We start from the raw sequence: 13293 nt of genomic DNA, 5'->3' as shown, positions 1-13293 counted from the left end.
AGTCTCATTTCTGAATAGATGAGAGGGCAAACTGTCAGATTAGAGCTCATTCTCAGAATGCTCAGGGAGGCATTTTTCTAATGATTTCCTATCTGGGAGCCAAGTGGAACAACAGAAGTGCAAGACATTTTGCAGACAGTAAAAAACCCCCAGCCAGATTGCAAACCGTTCTGAGCTTGGCTTCTTCAAAACACTTTAATACTCATCTTTCTTACACTCTGGTTGTTTGAGTGAGTACATAGATGTAGAAACTCGCAGCCTCTTGAATCTACCTCCTCAGACTTAAAGAGGGCTCCTGGCTTCACTTTTAAAAGTGGTGATTAATAGGGAAAAAAAAAAAAAAAGACTTTTCCTCTTTGTAGTTGGCAGCAAAAATAAAGAAACTTGTGTCTTTTAAGCTTATTTTACTTGCTTAACACTAAGGTACCATAAATAGGATGTTAAGGCAGCATTGCTGTGACCTTAGAGGAAGGTTACAAAAAACAACCCTAACATCAAAACTTGATTTTAAATGATTAAGTCCGAAAGTCCGATTATCCTCCTTGTGTAAATCATTGTACTTTGTACTTAGATACAATGATTTGTACCAAAGTAGCCTGTGTTATCCTTAACTCCTTAAATTTGTATTTGAATTCTTGATATGTTTTTTACAAATAAAAATATACTAAAACTCAGCCTAATGAATGACATCGGCATAAATCTTACATCCCTTCCAAATGTGCTGAGTTGAGTAGCTTTTGCACTCTTCCAACTAACCTCTAGGGCCATAAATTACCTGTCAAAGCTGGGGTTGTGCTCTGTTGTTTGTGGATGCATGTGCAGTTTCTTCCTAGGATAGGTTCCTATACTGTAGAAGAGAAGACGACTTGTGTTGTATTAGTAAGAACTCTTAGAAAATAATCTTGATAAAAAGTTAACAGAACTAAATAATAATTCATCTCAACTTTTCTTGCTTGCAGAACTTCCTCATAAAGAGTGCAGGGGAAGCCTTCTACTTTATAGGTTTTGTCAGCAAGTGATTCTAACTTTAAGATAAAGGATTAAGACTCACAGTTCTTAATAATGATTAATTAAAAATGATAGGGCAAGAAAGCAATTACTTGATTACCTTTTTATGTTAATGAGTACCTCTTAAAGGTGTATCCTTCAGTTTGTGGATAAGAATATAACAGCACATGTTTTAAAGCTTGGGCTGACATAGGTTTTTCCTGGGCATAGCACTGAGACCTCTGGGCTCAGTTTTCTGACTGCCTTCAATGTGGGTGTGTGGGGAGGTAGGACACAGAAAACTTCCTAATGTTTCTTGGCCAGAAATTGCATCAAAGGACCAGTCTGTCACTTTTCTTAATGACAAAAACAAAACAAAAAAACATAGCTGCAGAAAGCCTCAGAAGTAGTTTTGCTTTCCTTCAGCAATTTTTGACTGGGCTTCCTACTTCTCCCGTGGCTCATCAGAAGAGGGAGCTGACCCTGAAGTCCACACATGGGCTGTGGGATGGGTATTGACCAACCCCGTGGCCCTGGCAGGAGTGGCCCCACACGCTATTTGGAGTTTTGTGAGGTTTTGTTTTACAGTTATGGAAACCTCTCACTCTGCTTCTAGCCTGTGTGCTAGAAGTGTTCAGGGAAGCGAGGCATGTTCTGTCTCCATGTTTCATGCTCGCTCTTTACAAGTGGTTTTTGAGAAATGAAAACATGGAGACAATGCTGCTGGTTAAGTCAACTGGCCTACTGCAAGGTGGCTGCTGACTGGCATTTCTCTGGTTACCCACACAGTGCTTGGTTGATGTCTACTGACTTTGAATAGAAATATGCAGTTTTCTTGCTGGCATGGCCAAAACTGGCCTTCCCAGCTTGCTGGATGGTATCATGGTGAAGACGTGTCTCCAAAACCACTGGTGTTTCAAAGGTAGTTAGTGATGCACTGAGATGGGGCTGTAGCTATGGGGAGCAATGTGTTCCACTTCAGGTTTTTGTAGTTCCGTGGAATTTTTGGTCACCCTGGGAGGAAAGATGAGCTCTTAATACTAAACACAACTGCATGCAAGAGGAGGTGGATTTCTTCAGTATCCTTCTGCAGATCAAATAGCCTGCCAGGCCCAGACTATGGCCTCTCCAAAATGTGTGCATTGTGTGAACACAGGTGGATGTGCATCTTGCTATTTTGGATGAAATCTGATTACTGGGTTAACACTGATTTGCAGCTGAAAACTCAAGGTAACATGAGGCTTTACTTTCTTTTGCTGTAGTTTGTAATTTCATTGCGTCATGTCCTTCCTGACACTCCTCAGAGCTTCCCTATCCCTCCTCCCCTCCCAAATGCTTCTCCAAACTCCCAACCCCATAATCTTTTGTAGAGAGAGAACAGGTATCCAAATATAAACCGTATGCATGTTTAAAGACTTTTCTGAAGACAGGGTTCTCTATAGCTGAAAACTGAATATATTGTCTGCTTGGTTCTTTTGCTCTTCAGTGGCAATACAGAGAAGACAGTGAGATTTGACCAGTTCAGAACTTTTACTGTTTTTTCTATCAATTTTAAATACTAAGTTTTTTTTCATTTAAGCACAAATTCTGGTTAGCTGCCAGTCCAGAACTTGCATCTGTGTTTGTAAGTAAAAGCCTCAAAAGAGGTTTTCTATTCATGAGGTAATACTAAGTAGTCCATGCTTTATTGGACTTCTGTCCCCCAGGCAGGAGTGTTATGTAGGTAGTTCTGTGGTAATACAAGGTAGTGCTTAGTGGAGGCTAAGTACATCTCCTGCTTTTACATCTGCATTGGTTAAACTGTTGTGCTTAAAGACAGTTTACAACTGAGAATGTCGATGCAGTGCACAATACTAGATAAAATGACTAGAAAACGAGCTGGGTTCATTTGGGCAAGTCCTACTGATTCTTGTGACTTAAAGCAAATTCTCTCCTGCTTAGTCTTGCCTCTAGATAGTTTGCCTACTTCCAGTATATGACGATTGTATGAAAAGCACAAATGTTTGTATAGATAATAACTTTTCTCCACAGGAAACATATTTATTCTGCAAATGCAAAGTATTTTCTATTTTTATTAGTGATATGTAGGTATTGCAAGCTGCAGTACAGAAATAACTTTAACATATGGGTATGTTTTTATATTAAACTATGCATTCACTATGCAAGCTTTTTTATAATTTTTTCTCTTCCTGGACTGACTGTCCTTTAAGTCTTACAACTAATTTAGTTTAGCATAAAGTCTCTTGCTAAATTCTGAGATGCTGACCCTGACAAATCCTTGGCCAAGATCAGTGAACCTCCTCATCTGCTGAGCAAAATTGTGTGGCACTAGTTGTTTTTTTTTTTTCTCCTCATTTCAGTTTTAAATCTTCCTGTTAATCTGGATTCCTATGCAGAGTCGCTCAAATTCCTCAACAACATACTTTTTTTGGATTTAGTCCATACTACTCAACCTCTTTTTGTTTTTTCTCTTCTTCCTGTTGAAACAGGAAGACAGTCTTAAAATATTAATTTTACTGGAAGCACAAAGAAATGAGTGGGGAAGGTTCATTTTTGTTTTGACTCTGAAATGTTTACCCTTCTGGGCTGAGATTGCTATGGGTTCAGTGCAGTGTTTAGGTTGCAATTTTCAAACATGGGCCAAACAGCAACTGTGGCCTAGCAGTGGTTGAACCTTCTTCTCAGACAGGTTGTGCAAGCCCTGCCTTTGCACTGTTGTGTGCAAAAGATGTGCTTCTGAGGTGGGCTTTCACCCTCTGAATCACCTGTATTTAGGCAGGAAGGAACATCACGATGCAAATGCAATACCTTCTTCCTGTGTTCAGAGCAAGGTTCGCACAAGGTGGGCAGTAGCCCTGTGGCCCGCGTGTATGAGCAAGTGTGTGTGGAAGCAGCTTGGCGACACTGGTTGCAAGAGCAAGACCAAGCAAGGCAATGAACTTGGATCTTTTTTGTGCGCAGTGGGATGCCAAGGTGGTTGCTGTGCTTTTTTGATTATAAAGTATTGCTGTTAAGCTGTTTAAAGGCAAATAAGGAAAAATCTAAAGCAACTTATCCTTTATTCTTGGCTCGGTGCCATTCTGATGATCATTCTTAGCTGGCATATGTTGTAAGGAAGTGCTGTAATGATTCAGCATAGCTTTTCAGGGCTGTGTTGTATGTTCCTCTTGCATTGCTGTTCTCTGTATGCTGCAGTAGGAGCTCTTCTCCCATGAGAGCCAGGCCACGTGAGCCTTTGCTTGACTCCTACAGCCGGGTCATATAGCCAGTCACAGTCTGCTCTTTTGGTTCGTGTTCGGCAAGGTTCAGAGGCTCTTTCCATGATCTTGCTATTTTCCTTCTGCATTTGCTTGAAAGAAGCATGCAAATGCTTCTGATCAAGAAAATCCCAGCTATGACTGCGAAGTAGCTGCCATAAATTAAAAACTGGAGATGAGGTGGGAGAAAAAGGCAAAAAAAAAAAAAAAAAGTGATGAAAAACACATGGTAGGGAAACACTGTTTCTCCTGGAGACAGACACTATTTTATTTACTTATATCCTAGCACAATTTCTCTGTTAAAGTTCTTGCTTTGTGTTTAAGCAAAATCTTAGCTTTTCCAGCAACCAGCAGGTCTCTGAGGTACGAAGAACTGCCATGTTGTTTCTATTCCCTGTGCTTCCTAATAACCATCAGAGGAGGAAGAGATGGGAACAAGATTTTTTTCTATTGCAAAATGTAGAAGTAGTTTCACTACCAGCATGCCCATTACTCACATAGTCATGAATAATGCAAGCGAAGATTGAGTTAGTCCTTTTTTTGCTCTTACTTGCACATTTCACTGGTGTCACCACACTGGCTTCAGTAAATACAACATTAATTTGTATCAGTCTTTCTGACAACGGTGGCAAGCCTATTTATGATGTCTGTACATGTTTATGTTCTTAATCTTAAAGATTAAAGGTTAAATCTTTCAAAATATCTTTTGTTGTCTCCATGCAGAATATCTGAATAGGTTTAGTTTTCTTCACATCCATAGGAGTAGGAAGTTGTCCCAGCTTCTCAGACACCGTCTGAGAAATTGCAGAAGTCAGTAAATTTCAATTGACTTCAATGTGAGTGGAATTGCCTTGACTGAAGCTACTGGCACTGATGTGAGATAGGATATCCCACGCTACCTTATATGACCAAACCATGGGTGGAAAGACTTTATTACTCACCTTGAGATACAGACCAGGTTTGTTCCTGGGCTGCAATTAGAAGTGATTTTTTTTGGTAAACTTTTGAAAATGAATCAGCTAATCAGTGAAATGGAAGCAAATTAACAGTACGTACCTGAGTCACTATGTTCAGTCCCAGGCCTCTTGAATCCACTACGACTACTGTAAGGATTGTCTGAATCACCAGTGCGATGAAGTTGTTCAATCCAAACATCAAAGCGTAGCGCTCCATGCTCAGGTTTACGGCGATCTGGAACCTAAGGTGAGACTGGCTGTCAGGTACTTCACACTGGGTGGGAAGCTGTCGCTCTCCATGTGGTTGATAGAGAAATGCATGATAGAGGTGATACCCGAAGGGTGGGCTAAATGGTGCTTCATCTGTTTGATTGCTCCCAGCAGGGTCCTGACTACTGGAGTGCATTTCAGTGACTTTGTACTTGTCTGTGTTGGTTTTCCAAACCACATCAGGTGATCAGAAGATTGGATCTTCCTTTTCTACCTTCAGACTGTGCTGGTCCCAGGCAGATGGCCTGTGGTTCCCCTCTTGGGCCTCAGAAAGCTTAGCAATATCAATAGGGCTTTTTCTGAGTGCTCGAACACTTCTTCACTTGGTGGTCTTGTGCCAGACTATAGCAATGCCATAACTGTCTTGAAGAGTTCAAGTTGGACATAAGGGGTGGAGGGGAGGGAATACCTCATAGGGAAATAGAGCACTGGGTTAAGTTTCCCAGACAGGTTGTAAAGTTCCCATGGCTATAGGCTTTGAAGGTTTGGATGGGCAAAACCGTCACCTGATCTGGCATTGGCAGGAGTTCTGCCCTGGCTGGGAGGTTGGACTTCAGTGGTCACCATGGGTATGTTCTAATCAAAATTTTTATGAAGTGAATCACTTCTTGCTTTGTGGCTTAAGAGTGGAGGTAGAATGTGGTTTATTCTTATCAAGGGCGCACAAATTTTTTGTCCTTGCAATATCTTTTTTGACAATAATTGGAACATCTATCTTAGCGATATTTACCTCCCAAGTTTCTATTTGAACAAATCTATCTGCTCTTCCTTCAGTATGCTTTGCACTGACTTTCAACAGGGCTCATTTGTGCAAACTTTTATTCTTTTTCTATTGAATATATTGAAGTAGTTCAGGTATTATCCACTATAATGCACTGAAAATCCACCAAATTATAAACTGGATTCAACTGACTTCATTCAAGATGGTACCATCTTGTCATGAACTGCAGTTATAGCAGTTTTTAAATTATCTGAGTAATCTTGTTTTTGACACAAAAATGCATCTAGTGTTTTTGTTAATGAAATAGTATAGTAAAACTTTGAGCTAGTCTGAAGGCATTCTGACCTATATATAGGTCAGAAGTGGGAAATAAGTGGATAAATAATAAGTGGGAATATGGGGATAAATATATTGGGAACATTTTCCCAATAAGTGGGAAAATGTGTTGTTTATATTTTTTCTATATCTGACAACGAAATAGCTTGATCTCATTTGAGGTCATCTGCATTTAAATGTGCTATGCTATTATATTTTGTCTACACCATAATGTCATTAAAGATGCATGTATAAAGTTGTGCTGGGGAATGCTCATGGCAAATCTTTTCCTGCTTTCACATAGCTCATAGCTTGAAAACTATCATCAAGGTGGTCAAGACATAAGGGGATATTAAAAGATGGTTCTTGATCTGCTTTTTAAAGATGGTTGTGTTGTCCCCACATCTCCTATGCCAGTGGTTTTGCACAAGGAAAGTAACTTATGTTTTGCTGTTACCATTGCCTGTAATAATAAGGATACTTTATAAGTTTAGCTTCTGCATAGGCAATTGTTCAGTGTTCTTTTGATAACTTACGGCTGTTTAGAAGGATGAAAACAACATAAGTGGGCATTTAAATGTCCTTATCTTTACCTAAACAGTTATGTCTACTTTTAGATCAGCTATGTCTTGAGTAAAAAGAGGAATGCCCAATGTATGCTTAACGTAGGGTTAATATTACACACATAATGGTAGCACTGTAAGGGTTTATACTTACGTTGCTATTGTTATAAGGAGCATATAGCTTGCCTTGAAAATGAGGTAGCCAGCATAACATGACCAGATGTTGGTAGTAAAGTGCATGAGGAAGAGAGAACCAGCATCTATTGTGGAGAATATCCCTAATGCCAGTTCTCCAAAATGGTCCCAGTTCACTTTCACATATGCCACCATGAAAGACGTTACCGAGCCTAGAGAGGGAGGAAAAAAAAAGTAAATGTTGCATCTGTTTTGTAGCCTGCATCACCAAGTGCCACCCGCACATACCAAAAGGCAACGCTGAATAATGAAGAAGACTAGTTCAGAAACTGTGCAGATGACTAGTCATTTTTAGACAAAAGCATAAATTATCTGCAATTCTTTTCATAGTATTTTACTCCACTTTTTGGATAAACCGTCTTGTGGAAAGATTCATTGTTATCTGTGTAGTACCCAGCAAGCTCAAAAGGAACAATTCTTCCAAATCTTTCCAGCTTTTATTGCTTACTAGCTTGGTTGTATAGTAAGCCAGTTACCTTTTTGGTTAATAGATTAGCTCTGTGCAGCTCGTAAAGGGACTAAGCTGCCAAAAAAAAAAAAAAGGGGGGGCGGGGGGAGGGAGATAACTTCTGTGAATGTACTCAAGAAAATGAAAGGATAAGCAGTATTTTCTTTTGGTGGGTCTGCTATAAAGACATCTGTTTTGAAAGTAAGCTGTCAGAGTATCCATTTATGTGTCTTGTACAATTTTAAAGCCTCTACAGTGAGAACTAGGTGATTCCAGGAGAAAGAGGAATTCATTGTGGAATAGGCACTATAGGAGTTCCTTCTAATGCATGAGTCACTTGGTCTGTATTAGCTGTCTACCTCCAGACCAGAGTAACTTTTAACAAATACTTAGAAGTATATGTTTCTCCTTAATGACAGGAATGGTAACTTGAATGGCCAGATGCAACATAGACATACTTATTTTCCCTGGTGGATCACGCCCCAATGTCTTGTGCAAGTCCTCCACAGCAGCACAATGAGAGTGTGGAACACTGCCAAGTAAGGGTGGTACTCTTGATTTGCCTTTGGATATCTTTGCTTATATGAAGCAGGCATCTGCTCCCACTGCAAAAGAGTATGGTTAACATCAGTAACATCATGAATTCAGTAAGCATTTTTTCCTGTAAATCCCCATATCTTGGAATTGCTGAAATTCTTTGCTTCCTGCTGTGCAAGAGCATTTTAACAGAGAAAGATCTTAATGAGATGTTTAAGTTCTTGTATAAAATATTTATGGAAAAACTCATCTTTGTAAGCTGCTACTATTGCTATGGGAACTGTTGTGATGCTTGCTGGTGGGATGGGAGACAAGATAAAAAAAAAAAAAAGGAAAACCTTGCAAAAGAAACATGAGTGCCTCCGAATGGATCAAGCAGCTGGATGGAAGGTCTGTGTGATGTGTACGCTTGTGTGTGCTGGCAGGATAAAGGTTGGTGCCCCAGTCATATAGAAATATAGCTCATGTTTGAACTGTTTTGTACATCAAAAAACTGGATCTTGAATGCACAACGCATGTACTGTTTCCTTGGGGTATCTACAATGGAAAGGAACTGCAAAAATGTGCTAAAGTAAAACTTCAGAGACTACCTTTGTGATTGATGCTTAGACATGAACTTACTCAGGAAAGTTGCTATTGCTTCAACAGCTCCATTGTACACTGCAGAGCTGTGGGAGGGGGCTCTGAAATCCCACAGCACTTGGATGTAATTCACAATCTGATTGAAGCCTGCTGTAGCCAAAGCCCACCACAGGGACCAGTAAAGCAGCTTCCTAGAGCTGTAGCAATCCCTCAAGTCCCTGCTCAGCTGCACCAGTACTCTGAGCATGTGGTTTTGGGGCTTGGGCTGTTCAGCCTGCTGCTGTGGTGCTGGTCCCGTGTCAGCAGCTGCGCAGTCCTCATCCTGTTGTTGGCAGCTCGACGGCCCGTTGGAAGGGAGCGTAGCCACAGCTTTTTGTGGTTGCGGGAGGGTTTCAGAGACACCTTTTTTATGGAAGAACATGCTCTTCTGGGGCATTGGCAGGAGAAAGGAGCACAGGAATGCCAGGGAGACAGAAGTGAGTGTAATGGCATTGAGATGGAAGTAGGACACGTGTGCCAAGGAAACCAGCAGCTGTCCCAGCACTGCGGCAACTGTGGCCGCAACAAGGGTGATGCTCCTGCAATAGCTCGTCACTCGCTGATAGCGATCGGCGCTGACGACGCTGTAGATGTAGGCGTAATAGGCGACCTCGGTGGCTGTCACCATCCCGTAGAAGAATTCCATCACCTGCATGGCCACCACGCCGTGAGCGAAGAGCAGCAAGAGCCAGGTGACGATGTAGCTGATGCCCTGGAGGAGGAGGACGGGCTTGTAGCGCACGTAGTCTGTGATCAGGAAGACTGGGAGCAGGAGTGCGAGGTAGGAGTATGTCCAAACGGGGAAAACCTGGTTGGTAACCTACAAGAGAAGAAATGTATGTAATTCCTCTTTGGGGAAATAAGCTGATTTATTTTAAATGGTTTTACAGAAGGGAAGAAGAATTCATAATATCCACAACCATGCTGGTCTGAAGCACGATGAGTGTGTTGAACATGCTACTGAATTTTAAATTTTAGAAAACCTGTTATATATTTTGAGTCTTTTACTTATGCTACCTGCAGCAAATTGTAACCTTCCCAAGCTGGTTACAGTTTTGCTTTTTTTTTTTTTTTTTTTACCACCATTGTTTTTCTTTAAAGGCTTTGTTTACAATTTTACTTTTGATTTTTGGTGCTCCACTTAAAAGAAAATGTAGAATAAAGCCATACCTCATCTATTGTCAAATTTTTATCTGGTCCTGTTAGATAAGGGGTTAGAAAAGGTTCTGATGGCTTCATCATGTTGAAGAATCCATAGAGGCAGAGGACCAGGGTGGGGAAAGTCCAAGTGTTGCTTCCTTCTTGCTTCCAGCAGCCCATGATTCGTGCAGCAAAGCTGGGGAGGAAGTCTGTTAGATAACACTACCCATGCAAGCACAAAGATATTTTGTAATTGTAAGTTCTGTTTTGTGGTTTCTAATGTCAAGGAGTGTTCTTTAGAGGTTGGCAATGGGAAAGCATTTTTCTTCACTTTAAGTGGAAAGCTTTCTGTACATACATCTCCTTGTAGATAGGAAATAAAGAATGACTTGGAAGATCTTTGAGTGAGACAAATTATGCCATCATTCATTCTGTGCTGGCCAAGGTAGCCACTGGGGAAGCCTTCCTTCATCTAGGAAGGCTTTTTTTCCCTGGAGATTGCAGAGCACTGAGATGCCGCCCCCCCAAGCACCATGTTGATTAACAAGCACAATTAACTTCACAATCACTGTTTTTCCTCCATGGCCTCCTAGATGTGTGTGGCTTTTCTGTTATGGAGAGCCAGAGCCTAGCAAATGAGAGTCACTAATAAAAACAGAAAGCATGTCAAGCCAGATTCTCAGCTGGAATTTATTGCTTCAGATTCATCAGAAGTCCAGTTTGGATGTAGGCCTTCTATATTCAGTCTATAAAAAAACATTTGTGGTTACTAAAAGTAGTAGTTCACATTAAAATGAAATGAAGCAGATATTTGGGCTCTTTTCTCTAGCTGAGACTTATGAAAAATTAAATCTTGGTGCAACTCTTCTGGAGAGAGCCCAAGAGACATCAAAATGGGTATGACGGGGGCATGCAGAGGAAACAGTGTAGGCTATACTCCATAGTCATGTAGGTGTAGGCAATATCAGGAATCTAAACTTGCAGGGTTTATCTTCTGGAGCCCTCTGGACTGTTCCTGTTGCCAGCTGGTGTTGCTGTTACTCTGCAGATGTCCACCTACTTCCTGGGAACTCTTTTCAGGCAAAATATTGTTCTAATTTTAAAATAGTACTTTTGGAGGCAGTGTTTTTCCTCAACTTTTTAAAAGATGAGTTAAGATCTACCCCAAAATAAACATTCATGTAGCTGTTGACTGCATCACTCCCTGTAGGTTGGGTGGAGGCTCCTCTTGTTAGGGTGCAAAGTTACCTGGGATGTGATATATGAAGTATAATGTAGCAGTTTTTCTGCACCTTTTAGAAGTTCATACCATGAATGCATTTTGCTAATGATACGCAAAGAAAAGGTTCAGGTCAAAGGGAACTTGAATTATTTCGTTTTATGCTATAATTTCTGAAACTACTGCCATTACAGGATTTACAGCAGAAATTAATCTAGCTGTATGTCAACTCTGCGGCTTGAACCACTAGAGGGCAAGATGACCTCAGCAAAGGAAAAATGTGACTGGGACACATTCAGAGCACTCAAGGAAAGGCATTTCTGCCCCTCCTTCATTCCCTGTTGTTGCAATAGTTTCTGCTGCACATTAGGAGTTGACAAGGACTAGTTTTGGCCCTGCCTAGGATCCTTCTTGCTTAGTCACCAAAACATCCTCTCGCTATCCTTTCATAGGATAATCATTAATGCCGTATAGCACCCTAATGCTGTATGAACTCTTAAGGTGATACTGAAAGGCTCTGAGACAGGTGCTAAGAAGAGGGTGGGTGAAGTGCATCTCTAGCACTTTAATATCCATCAGAGGTCCATACTAGCTCTGTAATTTAACCAGGTTGCATTTGCCCCTTGCCAGATGAGATTCTCAGGTTACTGCTCCTGACTCTTTTAGGTCTTGCTGTGCTCAGTCTACAGCGGGCAGGCTCTGTGGAGTGAAAGTGGCAGGTTTCAGGGACCCTTTCAAAATATCCCATGTCTTGGGATGCAAGTGGGACATGGACAGACTTCTAGGGAGGCTGGAGGCTACTGCATGCCCAGGGACTCTGAAAGCACTGGGTGCTACACCCCGGCACTGGCCCTTGGTGGCAGGGTTGTGCCATCAGCTGCAGTGATCTGTTTCAAACTGTGTACAAAAAAACTTCAGGTGCACCCTGGTAAGTGCATCTCTCCATTCCCAACACATGCACTACTTGGGGTTAGACACACAGCTCTGTTCTGGAGATTTACTAGTGGAGGCACCTGTGCTAGACTGGCAGATATTTTAGATGAGAAGCTTCCCACCTGATTTGAGCAGCTGAGCCAAGAGGTGCAGTGGGCTGAGGGTGTGAGGTTGTGCAGGGGCAGCCTGCTCTGCCCTTGGGGAGCCAGGAGGTGGGCAATAACCTAACCATAGTGGGGTACATGCCCACCTTGCACCCCAGCACTGCGGTATCAAAGGGTTCTGCTGCAGCCCTAGCTCAGCTCTGCTGGGCACTGTTGTCATTGTCACTTTCTGCATTTACAACCACAAACAGTGAAATCTGTACCTCGGTGCTGAAGTGGAAGGCAGCCAAATTTTTCCCCTTCATTCACCCCTTAGGATCATTTTTTTTTTCTTTTATAACTAGGTTTTTCTTCTCTTTTGGTGAGATGGTGGGATGCCTTGTTGTCCCTCTGTGGAAAAATCTGTTTCTTGTTTTCACTGCATGCTCAATCAATTCTTACTTAGTGCCAGAGCCACCCACTCTTCTCCCACAAGCATCATTTAGCCCCCCAGTTCCCCACTGGACTGTTCTCTTCTCTCTTCCCTCTTTCCCCTGTTGCTGCAGGATTTCTGAAGCTCGAATGTAACCATACCTTGTCTGCTTGAGCTCCTCCTTTCCCGCTTCCATGGGTAATGTCCTCTTTTAGTATCTCCAGTCTCTTCTGGCTGTCCTCTCTGTGTTGCAGCTACTGGACTGTATTTATTTTTTGTGCTTTTCCTGTTCTTCTGGTATTTCAACTTGTTCTAATGACACCTTTGAAAGCATTTCCAGCTGGCTCACTTTCAGCACCCTTAAAGGAACAGCCAGACAATCCTGGCCTGTTCTTGCCCAAAGGCAGCAGTAAATCAAGACTGACACCATGATTTGATGCTTGACTGGCACAAAAGCAATAGGGCTAATCCTGTTCCAAATATCTTTGGATCTATTTGGCAGGGTGCGTGGCTTGGGAAACTGCTCCATATTAAGGATGGAACAGTACCCTATGTCTGAGTAATGGCATAAATAAGGGAGAGCAAATGCCAGTGTTGTAAGGCTTAAATGTTTTC

General features: G+C 41.7%; 1 protein-coding gene across 1 annotated transcript; it reads right to left on the bottom strand.

Annotated features, from left to right (window-relative positions):
* Positions 1-3452: 3452 nt before the first annotated feature.
* On the bottom strand, positions 3453-12901 carry LOC116492592 (thiamine transporter 2-like). Its single transcript, XM_032193405.1, has 6 exons — positions 12840-12901; positions 10041-10206; positions 8871-9690; positions 7224-7416; positions 5301-5442; positions 3453-4413 (listed from the first exon to the last, which is right to left on the bottom strand). Exons 1-6 carry the CDS (start codon positions 12872-12874, stop codon positions 4234-4236), a joined length of 1536 nt encoding a protein of 511 aa, XP_032049296.1. The 5' UTR covers positions 12875-12901; the 3' UTR covers positions 3453-4233.
* Between the last annotated feature and the right edge of the window lie 392 nt (positions 12902-13293).

Source organism: Aythya fuligula, chromosome 9 (genome assembly GCF_009819795.1).
Source record: "Aythya fuligula isolate bAytFul2 chromosome 9, bAytFul2.pri, whole genome shotgun sequence".
Taxonomy (NCBI): domain Eukaryota; kingdom Metazoa; phylum Chordata; class Aves; order Anseriformes; family Anatidae; genus Aythya; species Aythya fuligula.
The sequence above is the reverse complement of the archived record's forward strand: the minus strand, read 5'-3'. Positions and strand labels throughout refer to the sequence as shown.